This window comes from Hyposmocoma kahamanoa, unplaced genomic scaffold (assembly GCF_003589595.1).
Source record: "Hyposmocoma kahamanoa isolate Upper Pololo Valley unplaced genomic scaffold, ASM358959v1 62, whole genome shotgun sequence".
NCBI lineage: Eukaryota > Metazoa > Arthropoda > Insecta > Lepidoptera > Cosmopterigidae > Hyposmocoma > Hyposmocoma kahamanoa.
The window spans coordinates 13,787,960-13,810,010 of record NW_020653850.1 but is presented as its reverse complement, the minus strand read 5'-3'; the positions used below and the strand labels follow the sequence as shown (position 1 = coordinate 13,810,010).

The following is a 22,051-nucleotide window of genomic DNA, read 5'->3' as shown; positions in this document are numbered from 1 at the left end:
CGTCAGTTGTCATTCAAATGGTTAGACCTTCGAGGATGGAAAAAAATAAAGAAAAGGAGCTGCCTTAACACTAAAGAAAGCCGCGATTTGTAGCCTTAAATTTATGTTTAGATATGCACATTCATTCTGTAGTTAGGGCAGCTCGTTTCCTTTATTTTTTTCCATGCTCTAAGTTCAAATGTGATACAAGGCTATTTTGTGGAAAAAATTGAAATATGCCGTATTGTGCAATATCATGTCGCATAAGAGGCCAAAGTTTAGAAAATACTCCGGGAGTGATTTCATTTCATCGTTAAGTACTAAAACTCTGTATTTTCTAATATTCTGAACAATACAATACTAATTTCGAAACAAAAACATTTTCTTGCAACCCAATAATAACATATACATCGGTTGCTAGCCATCGCCGCCGTCAAAAGAACAATTCGAATGACGCTCAATGAATTGCTTGCACTACCGACGTACTCCACTTGGTACTGGGTCCGCGTGTTGTAATCATAGATATAGAAAAAACGGGAGATATGGTATGGGGGCGTGGTTCGTGTCGCCTCGATATGGTCAAAATCACCATATCGAGGTGACACGCCTACAAACATCGCCACAGTGACATGGCGATCGTTGTACATACAACATCTTTCGTAAAACGTGAAAATGCCAAGTTGTAGCGATACACCTTGTAAAAATTGGAATGAAAACAAAAATTTTAAAACCAGTGTGCGGGTGACGACGGCCGCCAAGCGCGCAGGTCATCGCGTCCTGCGCGGTTCTACTAGTACTCTGCCGCGGCAACCGCGAACAACCGTCACCATTACAGGCGGAAAACGCGCCGTGAAATGTGCTACTAATTTTACATACTTAACTGTTACATTCTACAGATGCCGCGGTCCCGCGGCAGACGCGGGTGAAAACCGCTCCATGAGTTCTTAGTGTAACGAAAAATGAGTTTCAGCGCCATCAAACGTGTAATAGTTGGCTATTATATACTGGTAGTATTTTTACTAAAACGCCACCTGTCGGTGAATGGCTGAACCAGGATGAAAAAATACTGAAATATTGTAATATAACTCTTATTCAAGTGACTGTAAGTTTAATTTCGTTAAATTTTAAAATTGTTTTACGTCGTTTTCACGTTTTAAACCCTACCCAATCAAAATCTTTAAGTTATGGTATAGATAATAGAGCGTAAAGATTGAATTGCACACAAACTAAAAAGTGGCGACATAGCGTCATTACATATCTCCCCTTTTTTTCCATATCTATGGTTGTAATCAAATTATCGATATGTCGAAACTCTGTATTTAAAAACCCAGTTTTGGTTTAGTTCAACATTTTTTTTTATTGTAGCGGTAGCAATGTGTAAACATAAATTGTTTACAGGTATTAAAATTCAATATCAGACATAACTGGTTGAAGACTGTACCACCTCAGTCAACCGTGAACATGAGACCTGTAAAGGGCCCGAATCGTAGGTTTGTTTGAAAAAACAAATATACGCGATTTAAATCCGGTAAAATAGTTTCATTTCCTATGTGTAACAATCGCAAAAACCTAAGAACTCGATAGGTATTTAAAATCTAACACTTTTGATTATCGAGTTCTTTTGATTACTTAAATGTTTTGGTACCAACACTCGCAACAGTTTTTTAAATTTTCAATTTAAGTAAAAACGATATATTAATGGAAAAAAGGAAATATAGATAGGAGAGGTACAGTCAAGAGCACATCAAGTTTGACACTTTGCCCTTTGGACCGTTCTTATCTTAAGCGGCATAGAGTTTGATTTAAGTGTTAAATGTCAAGCTTGACGTGCTCTTGACCCTGTACAGTATCGATAATTTTACCAACCCGTAAACTCGTGGAGTATCAAATGAAGACTTTATAAGAATGGAGATTTTCTTTCCCTTGTCTACGTGATTCTTATCTTACTACTTGCGTATTGTACGTCACCTTCATTCGCTTGAGCTCTTAGTTTTATCACAGGCATGATTTATATTTGCAGTTTTTGTATTGATTTTTTTTAGTTTCCCGCCGGATCCTTTTTAAAGGAGAAATGGGCTGAAGCTACAGGCAGAAAAAGCTGGGTACCTACAAAATGTAACACCATTTGCTGTATGCATTTTATGACATCACATTATGTACATATGAACAACAACAGAAAAATTAATTAAGAAATATATTATTTGGTTAATTGGGTAATATATGACATGAAACTCAGCGTCGCCTTCAAAATTTAAAGATCACATCTAAATGTGAAAACATTTCCAAGCAATGTTAGCTATTTTTCGTCAAGTTTTCATGAAACAAATGATTCGCTTCTTCGCCTTCGGAAATAAGTGCCTTCATTTTCTTGACAAGCTCGTCGACGTTGACCAGCCAGTTCAGAAAGATAATTGTTGAACAAATATATCAAATTTCAGGGAAAATAAAGGTTTTTATGAGGACTGTGTTTTAATATTCAACCCTTCCAGTAATTGGATAGACTTCAAATCTAGTAGATTAATGAAAGTACGATGACAATATAATAAATCATTAATACTGTGATTGTAGCATGTAGCTACGTATACGCACACGCTTGCTTCTGTAATATCAATTAATATTTGCATGTAGTAAAAACCTTATGCGTATTTGGTAACAAATGTGTGCGTGTAAAAGTCAGCTACGCTAGTTCTCGATGAAATTGCCTTAAATGCCGTTTCCATATACTCCGTGGTTAACCCTAATTATAGCAAGTATAAAGCAATGCCTAGTTCAATATTCCGCTAGTTATGAAAAGTAATGTCGATATCAATTAAATGTCACATCCCTATCTGTAGAATTACCCAGCATGTTTTTGTTTTTCTTTTACTTTTTGAGTTGTTTTAAACTTTTGTGTTTTTTTATAATGTTTAAAGTTAATAATGACCAAAAACTGCTTGTTCAACTTTATTTTGTTTTTTTGCTTCATTTGTACACAAAATTCAAAACAGCATTATACTACACAACAACGAGACCTATGTTTCTGAAACCTTTCAATATCAAGTTGGTAAAAGTTGCAGATGAATTGAGCTTGGCGAATGGATAACTTTATCCATTCGCCAAGCTCAATTCATCTGTAGCTCAAAAGGAAATTAATTCCCCGGTTGATGTTCTCGGACTCTGGAGCCGTTCGTTACTATAAAATTATGCCAATTAATCTCAACCAAAGTTCGCCGTTTAAAAATGTGAAATGATCGTTATAATTTTAAGGAGGAATTTTAAATATATTTTTTTATGATATCAAGTGACGGGACGAATAAGTCGTGCGCCTGGAGGTAAGCAACACGCCTGTCCATAACATTTGTAGTGCCCCTCAGAGCTTTAAATCACAAAGGTCTGAGGGGCACTGCCACTGCGCCTGTCACCCTGAGACATTAGTTAACAAGTCAGATGTGCCTGTAATTTCACTAGCACCCCTTCAAAATCGGAACACAGTAATGCTCACATACTGCTTGGCGGCAGATATAAATAAAGTGGCAGTACTTCCCTAGACGAACACTTTCACAAGGAGCTCTACTGCTACTAAAACTGTATTTAGGTATAGATATCGTAATACTCCTTATATTTGTGTCCACTCAATATTTAGACGGGAAACAATAATAATAATGTCTTTCATGATTCAAACATAAGTGATATATATTTATTATTACCTTGTTTTGTACTTTCGTTCTTTACGAATAAATAATTAATGACTTATTATAAATATAAATAAAGTTGTTGTTGACTGTTTGTTATTGAGCACTGGTTCAGAATTAAACTTACTAGTCAGGTAAGCACTTTTTGTGAACCGTGCTTTTTTTTTGACACCAAGTGACAGGACGAACAAATCGTGCGCTTGGGGCCTTATCATGAACTATTATTACGATTCAGTCTGGGATCTAAAACGAATCGTTGTGAGCGCTACATGAAGTGTATATCACCATCCCGCTTTTTTGTCGTTACACACCAATACTGAACTGTAATAAGGGTTCATGGTAAGGCCCCTGGTGGTAAGCGACACGCTTGTCCATAGCAGCTGCAATGCCACTCGGAGCTTTAGAGTGCAACAATCTGAAGGGCATTGCTACTGCGCCCGTCACCCTGAGACATAAGTAAACAAGTTTCATGTAACTGTAATTTCACCAGCACCTTTAAATGTTCAGATATAATATATAAATAATAGTATTTTTTGGTATTATTAAGCCAAGTACCAATGTGATACTGCACAAGAGGTTGTCAGGTATTTATAGACATCTATACACACAATGAATAAGTAAACACAGGGATAAGAAGTAGATAAGATTCCTAACTAAAATTTTCGTAGAATACACACAAATTGTGTTCACCAGTCATCATTTGCGAGTATAATCGAGACACCATACACGTAGGTAGAGTGCGGCGCTGATTCTACAAGCTCCCAGTGCCTCGTGTAAGAGTAACTTGTGGGCGAACACAACCAGCGGCTCATAGCCACATTTTCCTTTCTATTATCATCCAAAATAATTTACTGTTGCTCTCTGCTGCGAGCTATACAGTGGCGCGTTACTCGTTTACAAAGCTTTGTCCAATTCGTTCCAATTAAATATTGGCTTAGTTATTTTCTGTTGTAATTGTATCCTGTACACAACATTTGAAGCCTTTGTAATACCCACTTAACATTTAGTGTAGGCTTGAACACAAAATAATGTTTTCATTTTTAATAAAGTTCAAGTGTTGATATACTTATACATCAATCACCGTAATGAAGTAACAAATATTCAAGCACCCATCAAACCAAACTTATGTCATTTATAACAGTAATGTGGGAATTGTACTTAATTGCTTTAGTAACTGTTTTACCTGGGTCTCAGAAGTACAATCCAGCTGCAGAGTGTGCAGTCGTCCAGAACAGTCCTCCTTGAGCATGTCAGCGTCAATATTGCCTGCCTTGTTCTGGAAACCAGCGAATACGTGGTAGCCCAAGTCATCTAACCTGCGGGCCAGTGCATTACCCAACACGTTGTCGCAGCCCGTCACCAGCACTGCTTTGCTTGCTGCCGTCACCTGGGAAATAAATCAAGTTATGTACAAATTCACAGCCTTGTTGGTTCTATTTGATTCGATAGGTTAGTACTGTTTATTGTAATAACACAACAGGTAGTTCGCGAGTACAATCTTGTATTCATATCCCACCTGTACGGATAATATAACTGTACCAACCACCGTCCCAGATAAGAAGTATCTTTTTCTTGGTTTATTGTCATTGCTATTTTTATTGATTAAAATGATAATATTTAAAATGACATTTCTGAAGTTTTTTATCCTTTTATATTGATTTACTAAGGCCATCTTGCGTTTAATAACCTTTACTTTGTACACCACAATTTGGAGGACGGTGGATTGAGTTCTCTATTTAAAAAACGTTTTCTGAAGTAATTCAGAGCCCTAAATTTATTTTGTACTATTAGATATATCGTATGAGAATTTCTTAAAATAGTAATTATTTATATTTCATTTGAAGATATTGCATTTGGAAACAGGATCTATACGACAAAAATAAAGACTAGTTGGACTATTACTATTAATTGAATTTGGTAATTGATGGAGAGGGTTAAATTTCGGGTTAGAAAAAACTAATGTCGCTATATCGGCAAATTGCGGGGCGGTGTGCTGGTTATGTTTACTAGTAGAGCTCCTTATGAAACAGTCCGTACGTGAAAGTACTACCACCTTACATATTTCTGCTGCCAAGTAGTAATGTGATCACTTTCCGGTTTTGAAGGGTTAAGGGTGCTGATGAAGTTACAGGCAGATGGGACTGATTCGTAGAAAAGTAAGTATTTGTTTACGTCTTTAACTAAAAATGCATAGTATCTAAATAATAAGTGTATATGTATATAGTACTTTATCAACTCATTTTACGTCCCACTGCTGCGCACAGGTTTCCTCTTAGGTGAGGGTCTAGTCCGTAGTCCACCACGGTGACTGTATGATTGATACACGAACGTACATTTTGTAGGATAAGCACATCGCGCCATTGACCGGTTATTAGGTTAAAGTAACAAAAATGCATAAATTACGAAATGCACTTTAGTTCTAATACTCACTCGCGAGCCATCGCACATTCCATCTATCAGTTATCATTTTAGCAATAAACTTTCACATTATATCAGACTCTTATCATTGAAAGGTGAACAAACCGTACATTTTTATGGTCCTTCGAGCCGGATCCTCGCGTGTGTAATTTTCGTGATATTTTAACGTGAATTCGACACACGAGATACAATATCAGGGCAACGTAGAAGTTACGTCTACTTTACACACACATCATCATCATCAGTTATCAGAATTATCAGATTATCAGTATCAGTACATCAGAATCAGTACATCATCAGTAATCAGCAGCAGTAATCAGCATCAGTACATCAGAATCCGTACATTAGCATCATTATATCAGTTTAGCTTTGTATGTTTTTGGAGATCTTTGTTTGGTAGCGAATCGGTTTTAGCTGCCTCCCACCAGCTGGTCTCGCCGGGAAATTCAGAAGGCGCACATACCTACAAGGATTCCATAAAAACCCGGCTAAATCAACAATATATATAAAATCAATCATGGAGAGCTTAGTAATAGAAAAGCAAGAATTTTCACCAATGCGGGTTGGGAACTCCACACGTTTTCCGAGGGTTAATAACCCTTTTTCGACGTGCAGATTATGATGTTATCCTTCACTGAAAAATTCATGGAAAACTTCAAGTTAAATTTCGCACGTAAATTCCGAAAAAGTCAGAGATGCAAGCCCAGATTCAAAACCACAGCCTCTGCTTGAGAGGAGGTAGGTCAAACCATTAGGTTACCACAGCTTAATACATGTATATAGTAGAGATGCCACGAATATTCGGCTACTATTCGGTATTCGGCCTGTTCGGCCACTTTTTTAATATTTGGTATTCGGCCAAATACGACAACTACCGATTCATTCGGTACCGGGTGTCAAATAATGAAAAAAAAGCACATATTATTCATATATAAATGTATCATGTATTTTAATCACAAGTTATTGCTTTAATATTTAAAATCAATCAGTGGCAGGTTGTGAATAAAAACAATTTTATCAGAATTGGTTGGTAACAAACGACTGCGCTTTTCCTCATAAATAATTCCTGCTTCTGAAAATACCCTTTACTAATGCCAGGAGACGATAGATAAATCTTAGCAAATTTTGAAATTCTTCGATACTGCTTTGCGTTTGCTGACCACCACTTATAAGGATCTGCTGTCCTGTGGAACTGTTCGCCTAGATCGGAATCTAGGCGAACAGTTTTCAAATAAAAATCAATTTCATGTGAAATAGAACTTTTCTTCACATCCTCAAAATTTTGCTATTATCTGTACCGACTTCTTCAAAACAGGTCCAGAAACTGTCATGTTTATTGATTCTATCGTTTTATCATTTTTCAACAAAAACACCCCACCCCCGTTACCTCCGCACGCAGCGCAATGAGACAGGTCGTAACAGGTCGCGTGTGAAATGCACAGATCCGAATATTCGACGCTTCGGCCGAGAGCGTGGCCGAATATTTGGTATTCGGCCAAATCACTATTCGTAGCATCTCTAGTCTATTTAATTTAGCGACCTAGTACTGAGAAAACACAGCCGCACGTGAATGGTTAGAGATAAGCCACTAAACCCCATTCATAATAGCAATCTTATTAATCATTAACTTCCACATCTGTGCGGTGCGGACACGTTTCATTTTCTCTATTTGCTACTTATCTGTGACTCTTTACCTGCGACTTTGGCTTTCTTAATGACCTGATACCTTCTTACTCTGTACCTCGGTTTAATAAGTGTAAAAGTTTATTAAGTTTTATTATTAACATAGGCGAAGGCAGTGACGCCACGAAAAATTAAAACGATTTTTTAGAAATATCCAGTTTAATCAACAGTAATAAATAAATTAATAAATTAATAAATTAATGATTTAATAAATAACAAAGTATTACTTTTTATGACTATTATGGACAGGTGTGTCGTTTACCACCAGGCGCATGGCTTGTTCGTCCCGTCATTTAATGTTTATGATACTAATTTGCTTGCGCTTGTGTACATGTTTTCAGATCAAATTATATTATAATTAATATAATATATGTATACAAATATAAATACGTTTACTTAGTTTTTAATATAAGTATCTAAATTATATTTTTAATGCTCATTTATCTTAGTTTTAAGGCTCAACTGTGTCAATGGTGTTGAAGTACCCCAAGGATCGGTCTAGGGACCTTTTTCGGTTTAGGGATTATTAATATACAGAATAAATAATAATTTATTCTGTATATTAATAATTTGCCCGTGACCACATAGTACCATATTTGTAGATGACCTGTCCATAGTTGTGTACAAGAAGCCGAGACACGATTTAGAATTAGGAATAAATGGCACTATCAAAAAGGTAGCAAATTATCACACAGCATGTCTGTGAATACCTTAGTAAGAAAATAAAAGGTTCGACTCACAACTATTTTAATTATCTAATTCTCTATTCTCTATAATAATCTAATTTCTAATAATCTAATTTATCTAATAATCTATTTTTTTTTACTTGATTACATTCATTATTTCATGACTAATTTCGCTCCTAGTCATTTGTTATATCTTTTTTTTGTTCTATGATACTAAATGACGGGACGAACAAATCGTGCGCCTGGTGGTAAACGACACGCCTGTCTATAATAGTTGCATTGCCACTCTTAGATTTAAATTGCAAAGATCTGGGAAGCACTGCCACTGCGCCCGTTATCGTCACCCTGAAATATTGTCAGACAATTTCACCACTATCCTTATCTTTCAAAACCAGAACGCAGCAATTCTCACATTACAGCTTGGCGGCAGGAACATTTATGGCAGTACTTTCCTGGACGAACTCTTTTACAAGGAGCTCTACTGCTACAAAATAACTTCTAGATTAAGTCCCTCTCGTTGGATCTGATTGAAAATCAGCTCCTTAGGGAACTTAGGCATATGCTGAGTCAGCATCCTTTCACTGCTATGACAAAAATGTTTTATTTTTCCTTTCGTATTCAATCCGAGTTTGTATCATATTAGTGGATAAAGTGTTTATCTATCTATATATATATATATATATATATATATATATATCCAACTAGACTCCTACAATAACTCAACCTTCAATATTATTTTATAATTTATGTGTAGTTTGAAATCACGAACCAAATACAAAATGTATGTAGTTCGGGAAACAAAGTAACCGATTATAAGTGTTAAAGTTTATGTACTAATATTTTATTTCACCAATCTTCCTATCCCTAAAATTATGTAACGTAATAAAGTTTTCATATCCGATTAATCTATTTATTTCCATTCAATTACTTGTTTACGTTAAGACAAGTTAAATTATTAGACTTGAACATTTTTGTGCCGTATATTTGACTAAACGGATAGTTAACAGATTGTTCGAATAATATGGCTTATAAGGTGCGTGCGTGAGCAATTGCTCCTAAAAACTATTATGCGGTATATGAGCGTTCCTGACGCCGTATCAGACATAATGGGCGGGCGACGAAATTAAGTTTTCGGCGAAAATAGACGAGCGTCAGTTGATTGATGGCCGTTTTAATAATTGTTGAGTGAATATTTTATTCAAGGATTCGGGCGAATGCGTGACGCGGCGACGTTCGAGGTTAACTATTTCAGTTCTGACCACTACTTCTTAAGGGGATCCTCTTTCTACATAGTTCTTACATGTTGTGAACTAGCGATGGGCGAATCGAGTTATTTAACTCGGTTAACTCGAGCTACTCCTATAACGAGTCAACTCGAGTTACTTTTTCATGAACTCGAGCTAACTCGGTTGATCCGCCCTCCCGCCGCCGAACCGATAACTTCATTCATACAGCCCATCGGTGACCTTCAGAGCTCGCTCGAGTTACGAGCGGTGGGCGAGTCGGGTTATTTAACTCGAGTTACTCCCACAACAAGTGAACTTGAGCTACACTTTGTGAACTCGAGTTAGCTCGATCGGTTCGGTGACCTTCGGTAACACTCGAGTCGCGGTCGGCCGGCCGATCGTGTCCAACTCGGTGAATCGACGATTCACTCGAGCTAACTCGGTTGATCCGCCCTCCCGCCGCCGAACCGATAACTTCATTCATACAGCCCATCGGTGACCATCAGAGCTCGCTCGAGTTACGAGCGGTGGGCGAGTCGGGTTATTTAACTCGAGTTTCTCCCACAACAAGTGAACTCGAGCTACACTTCGTGAACTCGAGTTAGCTCGATCGGTTCGGTGACCTTCGGTAACACTCGAGCCGCGGTCGGCCGGCCGATCGTGTCCAACTCGGTGAATCGTCGATTCGAGTTCTACTCGCGACTCGCGGTTGCTCTGTCAAACACCGAGTCGAGTTAACTCAAGTTAGCAGTCACGAAACAAATACAAATCGTCCCGTCGCTATTCTGAACTTGTCCACTTGACCATTTTTAAAAAAAGCTCGCTATGTTTGACATTCCAGCAAATAATTTTCCATAAACAGACAATTGATGCCGACATTTCGGTTATGGAAACCTTAGTCTTCTGAAATATAATCTAAGAATTAATTACATTATGCTTCAGAAGTGTGTAGCAGTTTAATTGCCGCGCTGATTAATGTACGATTGCTCCGAACTAGTACGATATTTAATAATATCGTATATATAATATAATATATGTATAATATAATATAAATAATATAATATCTATTGGTAATTTTGGTTTTGGAACTAGCTCCTCGATTAATTAGTAAGGCAGTGGGACCATAAATTATTCGTCGGGCGGGTTGGGTAACGCCCTTAAATTTTTTATTCCTCTCAATGTTGGAAGTCACGCAGCAATCAGAGGTCGTGTTTGCGTATTCGATAATCGTATAATTTGCTTTTACGACGATTTTACCTCATTCCAACTTCAATTATGCGATAATGGGCACCATTATTTTTAGCAGCTCGTTTTTAACGAGAATATGCGTTATTTTCGGCTCTTAAAACGTTGAATGATTACACAATGTTTACAAATGTTTGCTATACAGTGTGTTATAAATTATTCAGCTGGTGATAAAGACAAGTTCTAATAGTAGTAGATTTCCACTGTAAAAGAGTTCGGACTTACTGCCACCTTATCTATTTGTGCCACCAAGCAGTAATGGATTACTGCGTTCTTATTTGAATGGTAAGGATGTTGATGAAATTCAGGCGCATGGCACTTGTCAACTTATGTCTCAGCGCGACTGGTGCGGTGGCAGTGCTGCTCAGACCTTTGGATTTAAAGCACTGCGTGTCACGGGAACTGTGAGAATTGCTGCGTTCTGGTTTTGAAGTTTAAGGGTACTGGTGAAATTGTCTGACAAAGTTTCAGGGTGAGAGACGCAGTGGAAGTGCTCCTCAGATCTTTGTGACCTAAAGCTCAGAGTGGCACTGCAACTATTATGGACAGGCGTGTCGCTTACCACCAGGCGTTTCGTTTATAACCAAGTGCATGACATGTTTGTCCCGTCACTTGATGTCATAAAAAAAACAATTAGAAAAAGAATATTATATTTTATCCTTTCTACGTACTTTTCAATACGAAACCAATTTTTTGTCTCGAATTTATTTGTTTTTGTTTATGATCACCAAACTTAGTCGAATTTTTTGTACATCCTGTATCATTCATCTTACGGTAGTCGATAGACACAATAGACACAATATATTATAGCCTAGTCAGCCGTCTTCAATACTTTAAAAATTATTTATTAACATTACAGACGACTACGATCTTTGCGCAGTCGTAAAAGTGGTAGAATTGACTTCAAAATTACACAGACATTCCCAATGAATAAGAATCAATATTTCTCTGTACTACATTTAAGAAACTATTTAAACAATTTTCGTTCAAAATTTGTATGCCCTTGTGATCGTAAAATAATAATCTCAGTATAGAACCGAATTAAAGTAGGTACCTAATACTTACAATCTCAGCTATTAAAATTATATTTAATATGTTTGCTGTTGTCGACTAAGTAATTATTTTATATGTAACTATTGCAAAATTGCACAGACGGCAAAGAAAAAGAATCGCAAGCGGAAAAGAATCAATTTTCCGGATTTGCATAAAAACTTTGCAAAATTTTGTATCCTAAGGAGAAACGTAGATTGCTAGGGATATTCATGTAATTTTGCAGTCTATGCAGATACATTAAATTAGTATTTATGTCTTGGTCGGCAACAGTAAACCTATTAAAATTGTAATAAAGGTAAAATTACCACTACAGTTTTTATTACCAAAATGCAAATTTAGAGTAAGATACTTATTATTTATATAACGTAATAATTATATCGTATTAGTTCAAAGTGCCGCTATTCATCTAAGTAATTGAGCACTTAGTGATAAAAGTCTGAACTTTCTAGTACCTACGTATCAAAAAGCTAATAATGAGATGTGGAGGGAATTCAGGTGTGGGGCTTATTATATATTAAAAAAAACTATTTTATTTCAATGAAAGCTTAAAGTAAGCTTATTATAATATTACTCACATACGAACCATGACAAACCTGTCAACCAAGTAATGTATTATTGCTAAAGTGACTGAAGGAATGAATGATTTCCCAATATTGTCTATTCTTTACTAAAAATGGGAAAGAAATAACGCTATTTGAGCTGGATAGTGCCATCTCTTTTTTTTTATGATTATGTCCTATCGTAGTATAATGTTCAAGTATTTAATACTATTTACATTCAGAGAATTTTAACTGCCAAAAAAGAAAAGTATGTAATAATGAAATCTATTAAATTACGTTGTTCGTATTCTAATAAAATTACGTTGTTTTCAATTATTTTTCCGCATTTTCATGAAGATAAATAAATAAAACAAGCTGAGTCTTGTTTGTCACGCTGTGAATTCGGTACTATAGTGTAGTGTTAACTGTTAGTTTCGCCAAGGAGCATATAGATGGCGCTGTCATAATTAAACGAAATAAACATGGCGTATTTTTATTTAACGAGAAATTATTTCCTATGTGCCATTAAATAAAAAATAAACAAAATATTGAAGAGATATATGTAAATAAAAAAGTTCAACTTAACTTTTAATCATTACAAATCAATATTAAGATAATAAAACTTAACTTTTAATCATTACAAAATGATTACAAATCAATATTAAGATAATAAAACTAAAAATAATGTTGTTTTCATTGCATCCCTGTAACTATTTTAAGATTGCTAAATTTGACATAAGAGCAATATTACTTTAATGTTGAATCGTACGAAGTGAGTGAATGAATAGTCACAAAGCTACCAATAAAACATCATAGTTTTAACATTAGTATAATAAGCTTACTTTAAGCGCGTTGTGATACGAAAAGTCAATGTAAGGTTAAAGTAATATTGTTTTAAGAGGTTGTGGTAGGCCCATAAGGGAACAAGGTCGTTTAGAAATTAAATCCAATATCGTGACCTTGTCATCGGTTTTTATAATTCATGAGTGCTTAATTTAAGGTCGCAGTTATCCGCTCGTTAATACTAGAGGTCTGTTGAAATAAATAACTGTATTTTTGTGTCAGCAAAACCAATGTGAACGTAAATAAATACGAGACTTGCTCCATTTATTCTTATTGTATTATTTGCCAATGTATTACATGTCGTAATCAAGTAATTGTTTAGTGTTAGCAACAGAGCTCTCCTACGCTGCCCTCATTGTCATAACTAACGCATTCGCATTTTGGTCAGGTTCGACGTATCGACACCTAAAATTTTTATTCTTTCAAAATTTTAAATTATTTGCCTAACAATAAAATTGAAGCTAAATAAGATATAAAATAAACCACTTATAGGGGTTATAGATCTCGTTGCGCTAATTTCAGATAGTTAATAACACAATTTCGCTAAAAATGTCGATTACGTTAGTTATGATAAGGAGGGCGGGCAGCACGATAACAAGAAGCATTCAATCATATTTCTTGTTGTGTACCAATTAAATACAACATATCTTCAAATTCATCTTTAGCTAGTGTTGTACTCAAAGCTTATCAATGTTAGGAACTTATTTTTGTTTTTTTGTAATATATGCAAAAGTATCCATTACTTTTATGTATATTAGAACTGTAACATATTAACTATAGAAAGTTCATGTCACAAAGCGAACAATTTTCAAACTTTAATATCAGCACTAATAGTGCAATTGGCATTATGATTGAATTGGCTTGATAAAATGGCTATTATAACGGAAAGACAACAAGTTGTGCATTGATACATTTACTAGCATAGGATGCCTTGAACTATTTTGCTTCGTGAATTCATAACTACATTTTGTTTTTTAGAAAAGTAGTCGCAAATTATTTATGTTAGAATAATCACCTATTTATAGCAATCATATCAACAGAATAGAGACGATACAGAAACGCTTTCTTCGTAGTCTTGCTTCAAAAATAGGATTACGAAAAAAATTGAAACATATACAGATTTATTAAGTTGTAAAATATTATTTGCATAATGTGCGCGGTTGTTATTGAGCTACAAATTTGTTTGTTTCTGGTTAGTGTCATAGCTTACTTGTATTATATCATTTATATCTTAGTAATTGTGCCAAAATAAATAAAATAAAATAAATGTAGTTTGAAGATTGTGCTATTTGGTGTATCAGGTATTTTTATGAAAATTATTCTTTTTGGTAAAAATGCACAGTTTAAAGTAGAAAATTATGATAACATCGCCGTATGTTCTACCTTTCGTAAGCTGCCCTTAGAACTATTTATTACGTTATGACGCACCAAATCATTTTAGAACCTTAGCTCTTGTAAATATAAAATGAAGAAACACAAAAAAATCGCTCTTTTGCCAAATTGACTGTACTCTGATTGCTTAACTAATGTATATTACATTAGTTAAGCAATCAGTGTACAGTCAGTGTCTTATTCGTGGAAAACTGCTTTAATATCCATTAGCATACCTTAACTCCTTGGATAAGCAAATAAAAATCATGAAATGTCAAAACAGAAGAAAATCGTGTTTTATAATGATCTATCAAGATGTCATGTCTGGGCTTCATAATGTTTAATTAGTTTTAAGTCAACCTAATCTATCGAGATAAGACTTAAATTGCTTCTTACGAGTATCTAGGCGCAACGATCGCGTCAACGCATCGCATATTACAAGCTAGCCAAAGTTGCCAATATATTAATCGGGTAAACTGAAAGATCACTTCTAACGTTTGTGGTCTCAGCTCGATGTTCGAACATGTAAACCAATTGAATGTTGTAATTATTAACTACTACTACTCGATTTTTGTACACTTAGAAAAAATCCTTCGATCCGGCCGGATTCGAACCGACATCTTCTAGCAAACCGTGTCAGAAGCTATGCCAACTAACCCACGGAACGAAACAGCGGACCTCACGAATTTTTGTATGTGCTTGTTGTCGTATCTTTGTATTTGGGTTTTCAACGACTTTTTAGTCGTACCGCCATCTATGAGAAATCTATGAAAGTATTTCGTCACACAGTTACATACCTTTACAGCTACCAGGCCCTGCTAAAGATGTCGCTATTCACCGCATTAAAATTTTTATTGAATTGATATTCAATTATTTTTTATGTGAAATTACTTAGTTTTAACAAACTAATGGAGTAATTTCACATAAAAAATAATTGAATATCAAGTGTTCAATCTTTGTACTAATAATTAGTTATAATTATTAGTACAAAGATTGAACACTTAGAAAAAAAATCCTTCGATCCGATTGAAAGTTACACGTGTGATGTATATTCGATGAATCTGCCACGAAATGCAATGTGTCTGTAAATTTATGTAGAGTAGCAGTAGAGCTCCTATATAGTGAAAGAGTTCGTCCAGGGAAGTACTGCCACTGTAGTTAGATAATTAAAGGCTATAATTAAGTTAATATGCAATGTAAGTGGGTGGAAATTAGTGATCATTGTTTACTTTGATTGAGAGAGACGAAAGATATTATTATCTTTCACACGTACGCCCTTGTACTGACTGTTTAACCATTTATGGCACATGTTATCACACTGCAAATCTTTCTTGTTACTTTACAAAATATACCTTACATTTACGTACCTACCGAAAATTGTTTGATTAGAGACCTTTTCCGTGACAAAATTATTATTTTAAATTAAATACATTTCTAATAAGCCTTTTCGTATCCTAGAACCAACTTTGTGTCCCACATTAGTGATAATAAATAACGAAGAATCATTTTAAATCAGCTATGAATATTCTTAAGAAACACTACTAGTTCGTGAAATATGTGGGTAAAAAATATAAACGAAGTGAAAAAGTCTGATGTACAAATAATCGGCGCCATTCTTAAAATGTTGTCCATTTATTTACGACTCTTTGTACTATTCCCTATGCATTCCGTGATGGTTTTTCTTTATTAAATCGATTAAATTAGATCTAATTACAACGTCATATTAGCTCGCAGGTCTATATTATATCATATTCATATATATTAACATCATTAACAACATCATTTGATCCATGACATTTAATTAATTCATTAGATTTTACTTTCGCACACAAATTTTGAATATATCGTGGACGGGTAGAGCATAGTAGATTATGAACAAGTAGGGCAACTCCAGCCTGCTTAGCTCATCAATACCTATACGAGCATAGGGTTGTTTTAGTTCTAGTTCTAAAGTATTTATCACAGTGTTTTCGTGCTATATTCAAACGACGTTTGTCAAATACACTATAACATATTGATATTTTTATACCAGTTTTGGTATCTCGATTACGGGAATATGGTTACGAAGTAGGAATGAAATGAGAGTTTATAATGAAATAATTCATAAATAAAAACACACAAAATATTTTCGTCGATTACGATTTGTTTAGGCTTTAATATTGCTATCTAAAGTGAAATAGATTCTCGTGCGAATAAATATTTTTGTACAAAATTTTTTCGGAAGGCTTATTTTTGCAATAGGCTATTTATTATAAATCGACATTCCAATATTGCGATTTATGTGCTATCAAAGACCTCTTGGAAAATTTTCTCCATCGTCTCAATATTTTTAACAAAATCTTCAAGTGGGACTACTAGTGACATAACATCAAGTGAATTATTTCTATAACTAAGGTACCTATACTCCGCACTTGAAATACAAGGAGCTTGCATTGACATCTATGTACGATTCCAATAGTTTGCTATCTTTGTGACGATTTTTACATTTTTAAGTAGAGCCTACACTGGAGATTGCACTTTGAAATTCGTACTGAGGCATGAAAAAATACCTTGAATCCAATTTCTTATGTGTTACATCTCTTTCTTTAGATATAATTTTAGTTTTGTTTATTAATTTCAGTTACTCTTTGAAATGAAGCAACTAAAAAAATCTAAAAGGATGCAGAGAATGATTTTCAAATATATCCTAAAATAGATTTAAGAGTATTAGAGGTAAATTACATCTTTTTATGTATTTGTTTATTTGACGACTTTACTTCCCAGTGGTTAACGTTAGATGAGGAACTCCCAAGAAATTTATATACTACACTGGAGTTTTATCCTTTTCACACGTCATGTCTAGAGTATGGAAAATAAACACACAAAAACGAATAGTAATAATTTAGTACACTTACTGAGTGAATCTCTATATTATCGAGTTTGATCGTCGTTCGAATTTCAATCGTGATAGTTGATGGTCCGTATCCCCCGGCTGGAAAACAGTGTCAGGTACTACGTCGGTGGTTAGTGTGGATGAGACTTTAGGAAGCGTTGTTAGTGTAGTGTGCAATCCTGCGTACGACTTTAATAAAAATGAAGGAAAGAGGATAATTGTCGCCGATGCCGCCTGCGCCCGCAACCGTACCGAGTGATCGGACTGCCAGGGCTTTGGCGCGCAGTTTCCGTCGAGTCACCGTTGCGGAAACTCATGATTCCTTAATCATGAACCACGAACTGGTTCGAAACATGTCAAGCAAAAATTCAACTTAAATACATGGGATATCCGTTATTCTCCTTAATAAAAGTTGTAAGTATGTTACGAATGACCCTGTATAAAGGAGACAAGATTTGAAAAGAGGGCAGATTTATTGGTAGTTTATGGACGACACTTCTTCCAAGATATAATTTATTCCACTACATAAATACTACATAACTACATACATAAACTGTGGCAAATGTTATTCCAAAGCTCATAGTTAATGAACAAAAATTTAGATTCTTTTATAGAGACAAGTGTTTAGGTTTCAGATTTACCTACAACTAAAATAAAATACATACAGAACGAGACAAGTGAGGCAAAAATGTTCTTAAAGGGTTCCCATTGAAAATGTTAAGGGTACTTAGTGGCAAACTTAATTGTTTTAAACAACAAAATTTATTTTTACATTTATTTCCAACGAAACACCCGAATTCATTATATGAGAGTTGTTCCCTAGAGATAAGATTGAGGTTGTCCTTACACAAAATGTGTTCAGGTAACCACTTGCGGAGAAAATGCGTGGCAAAGCATATTAGAAACGCCCTGTTTGGGAGTTACGTAATAATGTATACTTAGGGATGATAAAATTCAAGGATCTTTTATTTTCCTCTCCCCCTTCCCGCTTGAAGTGAGGTCGCGACCTCGTAGCCCACACGTCAATCCGAATAATAATGTATCTCGACATTTTCTTTTCATTACTGAAAACAAATAGTAAGAAATACATTGTGCTAAAAATATTATTTCTTGAATCTACAACGGTGATTGGAATGGAATGGCGCCGTCTTTCTTCAGCCAATGTTTTCTTTCTAAAGTAAAAATCCACCTTCCACATTGAAAAAATCAATACAATCACTATTGTATGTAATAACGTTTGCATACAAGATACCCAACCCGAGTTTGCGATTATTCGTGTTGAAATATCACGGGAGCCAGATGCGCAGTTTCCAGTTTTGATTATGATGCATGAGCCTCATCCTATAAAACAAATGAACGCTCCAGAAAATAGGAAGAATATGGCGTGAACAGAAACAGCTGTCGAGAGCACGCTGTCAATATATAAGACCTTCATTAGATGGTGCATAAAAAATATTTTTTAGCCGACTACGTAAAAAGAGAAGATATCTGTAACTACTGCGGGTGTGTAGATTGTAATACATCTATAGCGGAAAAATTTGGTGGACAAAACCTTAACAATTAGTATTAGTAGAGCTCCTTCTGAATGAGTTCGTACCCCTGGACGAACTCATTCAGAAGGAACTCTATAAGTAGTTAAGGTTAAGTTAAGAAGTAGTTAAGGTAGCAGTACTTAAGTACTTCCCTAAGTACCGCCACCTTAACTATTTCTGCCGTCAAGTAGCAATGTGAGCATTACTGCGTTCCGGTTTTGTATGGTAAGGGATGCTGGTGAAATTATAGGCACATGGGACTTGTCAACTTATGTTTCAGGGTGACAGGCGCAGTGGCGGTGGCCCTCAGACCTTTGCAATTTAAAGTTCTGAGTGGCTCTGCAATTGCTATGGACAGGCGTGAATGGGCGTGTCGATTAACACCAGGCGCGCAACTTGTTCGTCCCGTCGCTTGGTATCAAAATAATTACACATTTCAAATAATAATGTACAATTTAAATTATAAATAAAAAATAATTGTATTTCTGACAACAGAAAACTATTAACTAAAATAAAAAATTAAAACTATTAACTAGAAAAAAAATTAACTAAAATAAGAATTGTTTTATTTTGTCTTTTCACATATTTAAGAAAGTTTAAAATAATAATTTAAAGACAACATTGTATTTAAAAAAATGTATTAACTTGTGTTTCCTCCGCATGCTCTCAAAACCATTTCTATCAACCTAGATAGGCTGAAAATTATGTATTCTATTGACTCTTAGTGTTGATTTTGTCATTACTCCAAAAATACCTAATAAAATATTGTAAATATTTAAGTATCAATATTTGTTTTAATGGTAAAGTAAATTTTAAACCGAATTAGTAGGTAGCATATACCAATAATAATATTTTATTAAAATTATAGGGAATAAGTTTGGACAAGAATTATCACATTGTAATAGTAAACATAAACCATAAATGTAGATAGATTGATTAATAAGTAATTATTATACCGTGTACAAAACGAAATAAGACAAAAATAAATAAAAAGTATTACGTGGATTGTTGTCGTTTGGATTGAATCTGTATGTTGTTATTTTTCGCTTTTTAGTGCAGTGACTTTGTGATTTTTGAAGTTGGTGGATTTTTTTTTAAGTTTGTTTATTTTTCAATTTTTAGTAAATATAGGCAGGTAAGTAGTGTACGCCTACGTCTATCCGAGAGAAGTTTAACAAAACTGTCACAAATCAAAGGTTCTGGTAGACATTGTACTTGCCCATAAAATTTGAAGATTTTCCTCTATTGCCATGGAATCTTTCATTACATTCTGACTTGGTGACAATGGGACCATCTCGAGAGTATATATCAAACAAAAAATAATTATAAAAATAGGTCCACCATTGTCGGAGAAATCGGTGATCATACATAGAAACGACATAGAACCTCTTCCTTATTTATTTATTTATAACCGAGATATATTAAAAAGTTGACACTAAAACTACAGATTACTTAACCAAAATAAGCATTATGACATCGGTACCAAGTAATAATTGTGCTGCACCGCGACCTTACTGAAAGCAATCTCCCACGGTGATAGTCATCACCGATTTCATAAATACCTGTATAAACCAACAACTAGTACGACTTAGTTTGTGGAAAGGACCAGCTTATTCTCATATATATGACCCGTGGAGTTGGAGAGATGTGCAAATGCTAGTAAAAAAAAAATTGTACCAGGTCAAAAAGACGGATTCTTTTTTTCATTTAACATTACCTGGAATGGAGTCTTGCGCCTGTTACATATAAAAAAGATAGTTCGAAAGTAAAATAGGTGGCCTTTAGGTGAAAGTATATTAATATAATATGTAGACAACATTTTCTACATCAATCGTGTTCATGGAAATAAATATTTAAATTGACAGGTATAGCTAGCCATGACCTTGAATTATCGTTGTCTAGGTATTCGTACAACGATATAACTTTCATGAAAATAGTAAAAAAAATATTTTAATAATTGTAACATTTTCATTGATGAAAGAAAACCGACCTCAAAAGTGTGCTTATCGAATATTTTCGATTTCCATGAGATCCCCTCATTAGATTGTGACGTCTTGGTGACAATGGGACTGTTACGGACTCCTGTGTACATTTTATACTTTTTTCTGGTTGTCATAGTAACGGTGATTTGTTGATTACATGTATTGTGTTAAATTAAAAGTCAACTTTTATTTGCGGAAAATAATTAGTAATTTGTGATAGCCGAAATAAACCCGGAACAGCTTCGTTCGCCCTTCGCACCAGGAACGATCTCGAGAGTATACTCTTTCAAACAAAAAAAGAATTTTCAAAATTGGTCCACAGTTGATGGAGAAATCGGTGACTAAACGGCATGCCTATAAAATTTAAGGATTTTCCCCAATTTCCATGGGATTCCCTCATTATATTCTGACTTGATGACTATGGGGCCACCGCGAGAGTGAATCCTTTTAATCAAAAAAAGAATTTTCAAAATCGGTCCACAATTGACAGATAAATCGGAAAACATAGATACATAAAACATTGATCCCTTTTTTTGAAGTAGGTTAAAATCATATATTGATTAATAGTAACACTGGTTTTCTTCATAGTTGTGTTTACATAATTAGACTTATATAGCTAATATAAAAAGTGTTTTCATGTTATATTTATTTTGTTTTGTACGTAATGACTTGAAAAATGTGTTTGCTCTGGTTATGAAAGGTTTATGACATTATAAATACCTAACTATGTTATGTGTTTTATTGCATATGAAAACAATACCGAGGTAAAAACTGTGAAGCACAACGCTGGGGTTAATATATAAATATTCTAGGCAGGTATTTTAAAGTAATCAACTCACCTTTCTAAAATGTCAATCTAACTTTAGAATACACAAGAGGTATAGGGCCAATAATCGCCCCGCAAAATAATAGGGGTTAAAGTATGAAATTGCCGATTTGTACTGAAAATCT

At 34.8% G+C, this 22,051-nt stretch overlaps 1 protein-coding gene across 1 annotated transcript in view; it reads right to left on the bottom strand.

The window, feature by feature from the left end:
- LOC113229785 (D-beta-hydroxybutyrate dehydrogenase, mitochondrial) overlaps window positions 1–22,051 on the bottom strand; it is a 99,991-nt gene that overhangs the window by 21,000 nt on the left and 56,940 nt on the right. Inside the window, exon 4 of the mRNA XM_026463467.1 lies at window positions 4,834–5,037. Within this exon, the coding sequence (XP_026319252.1) occupies window positions 4,834–5,037 (204 nt within the window). The remainder of the gene's footprint in view (window positions 1–4,833; window positions 5,038–22,051) is intronic.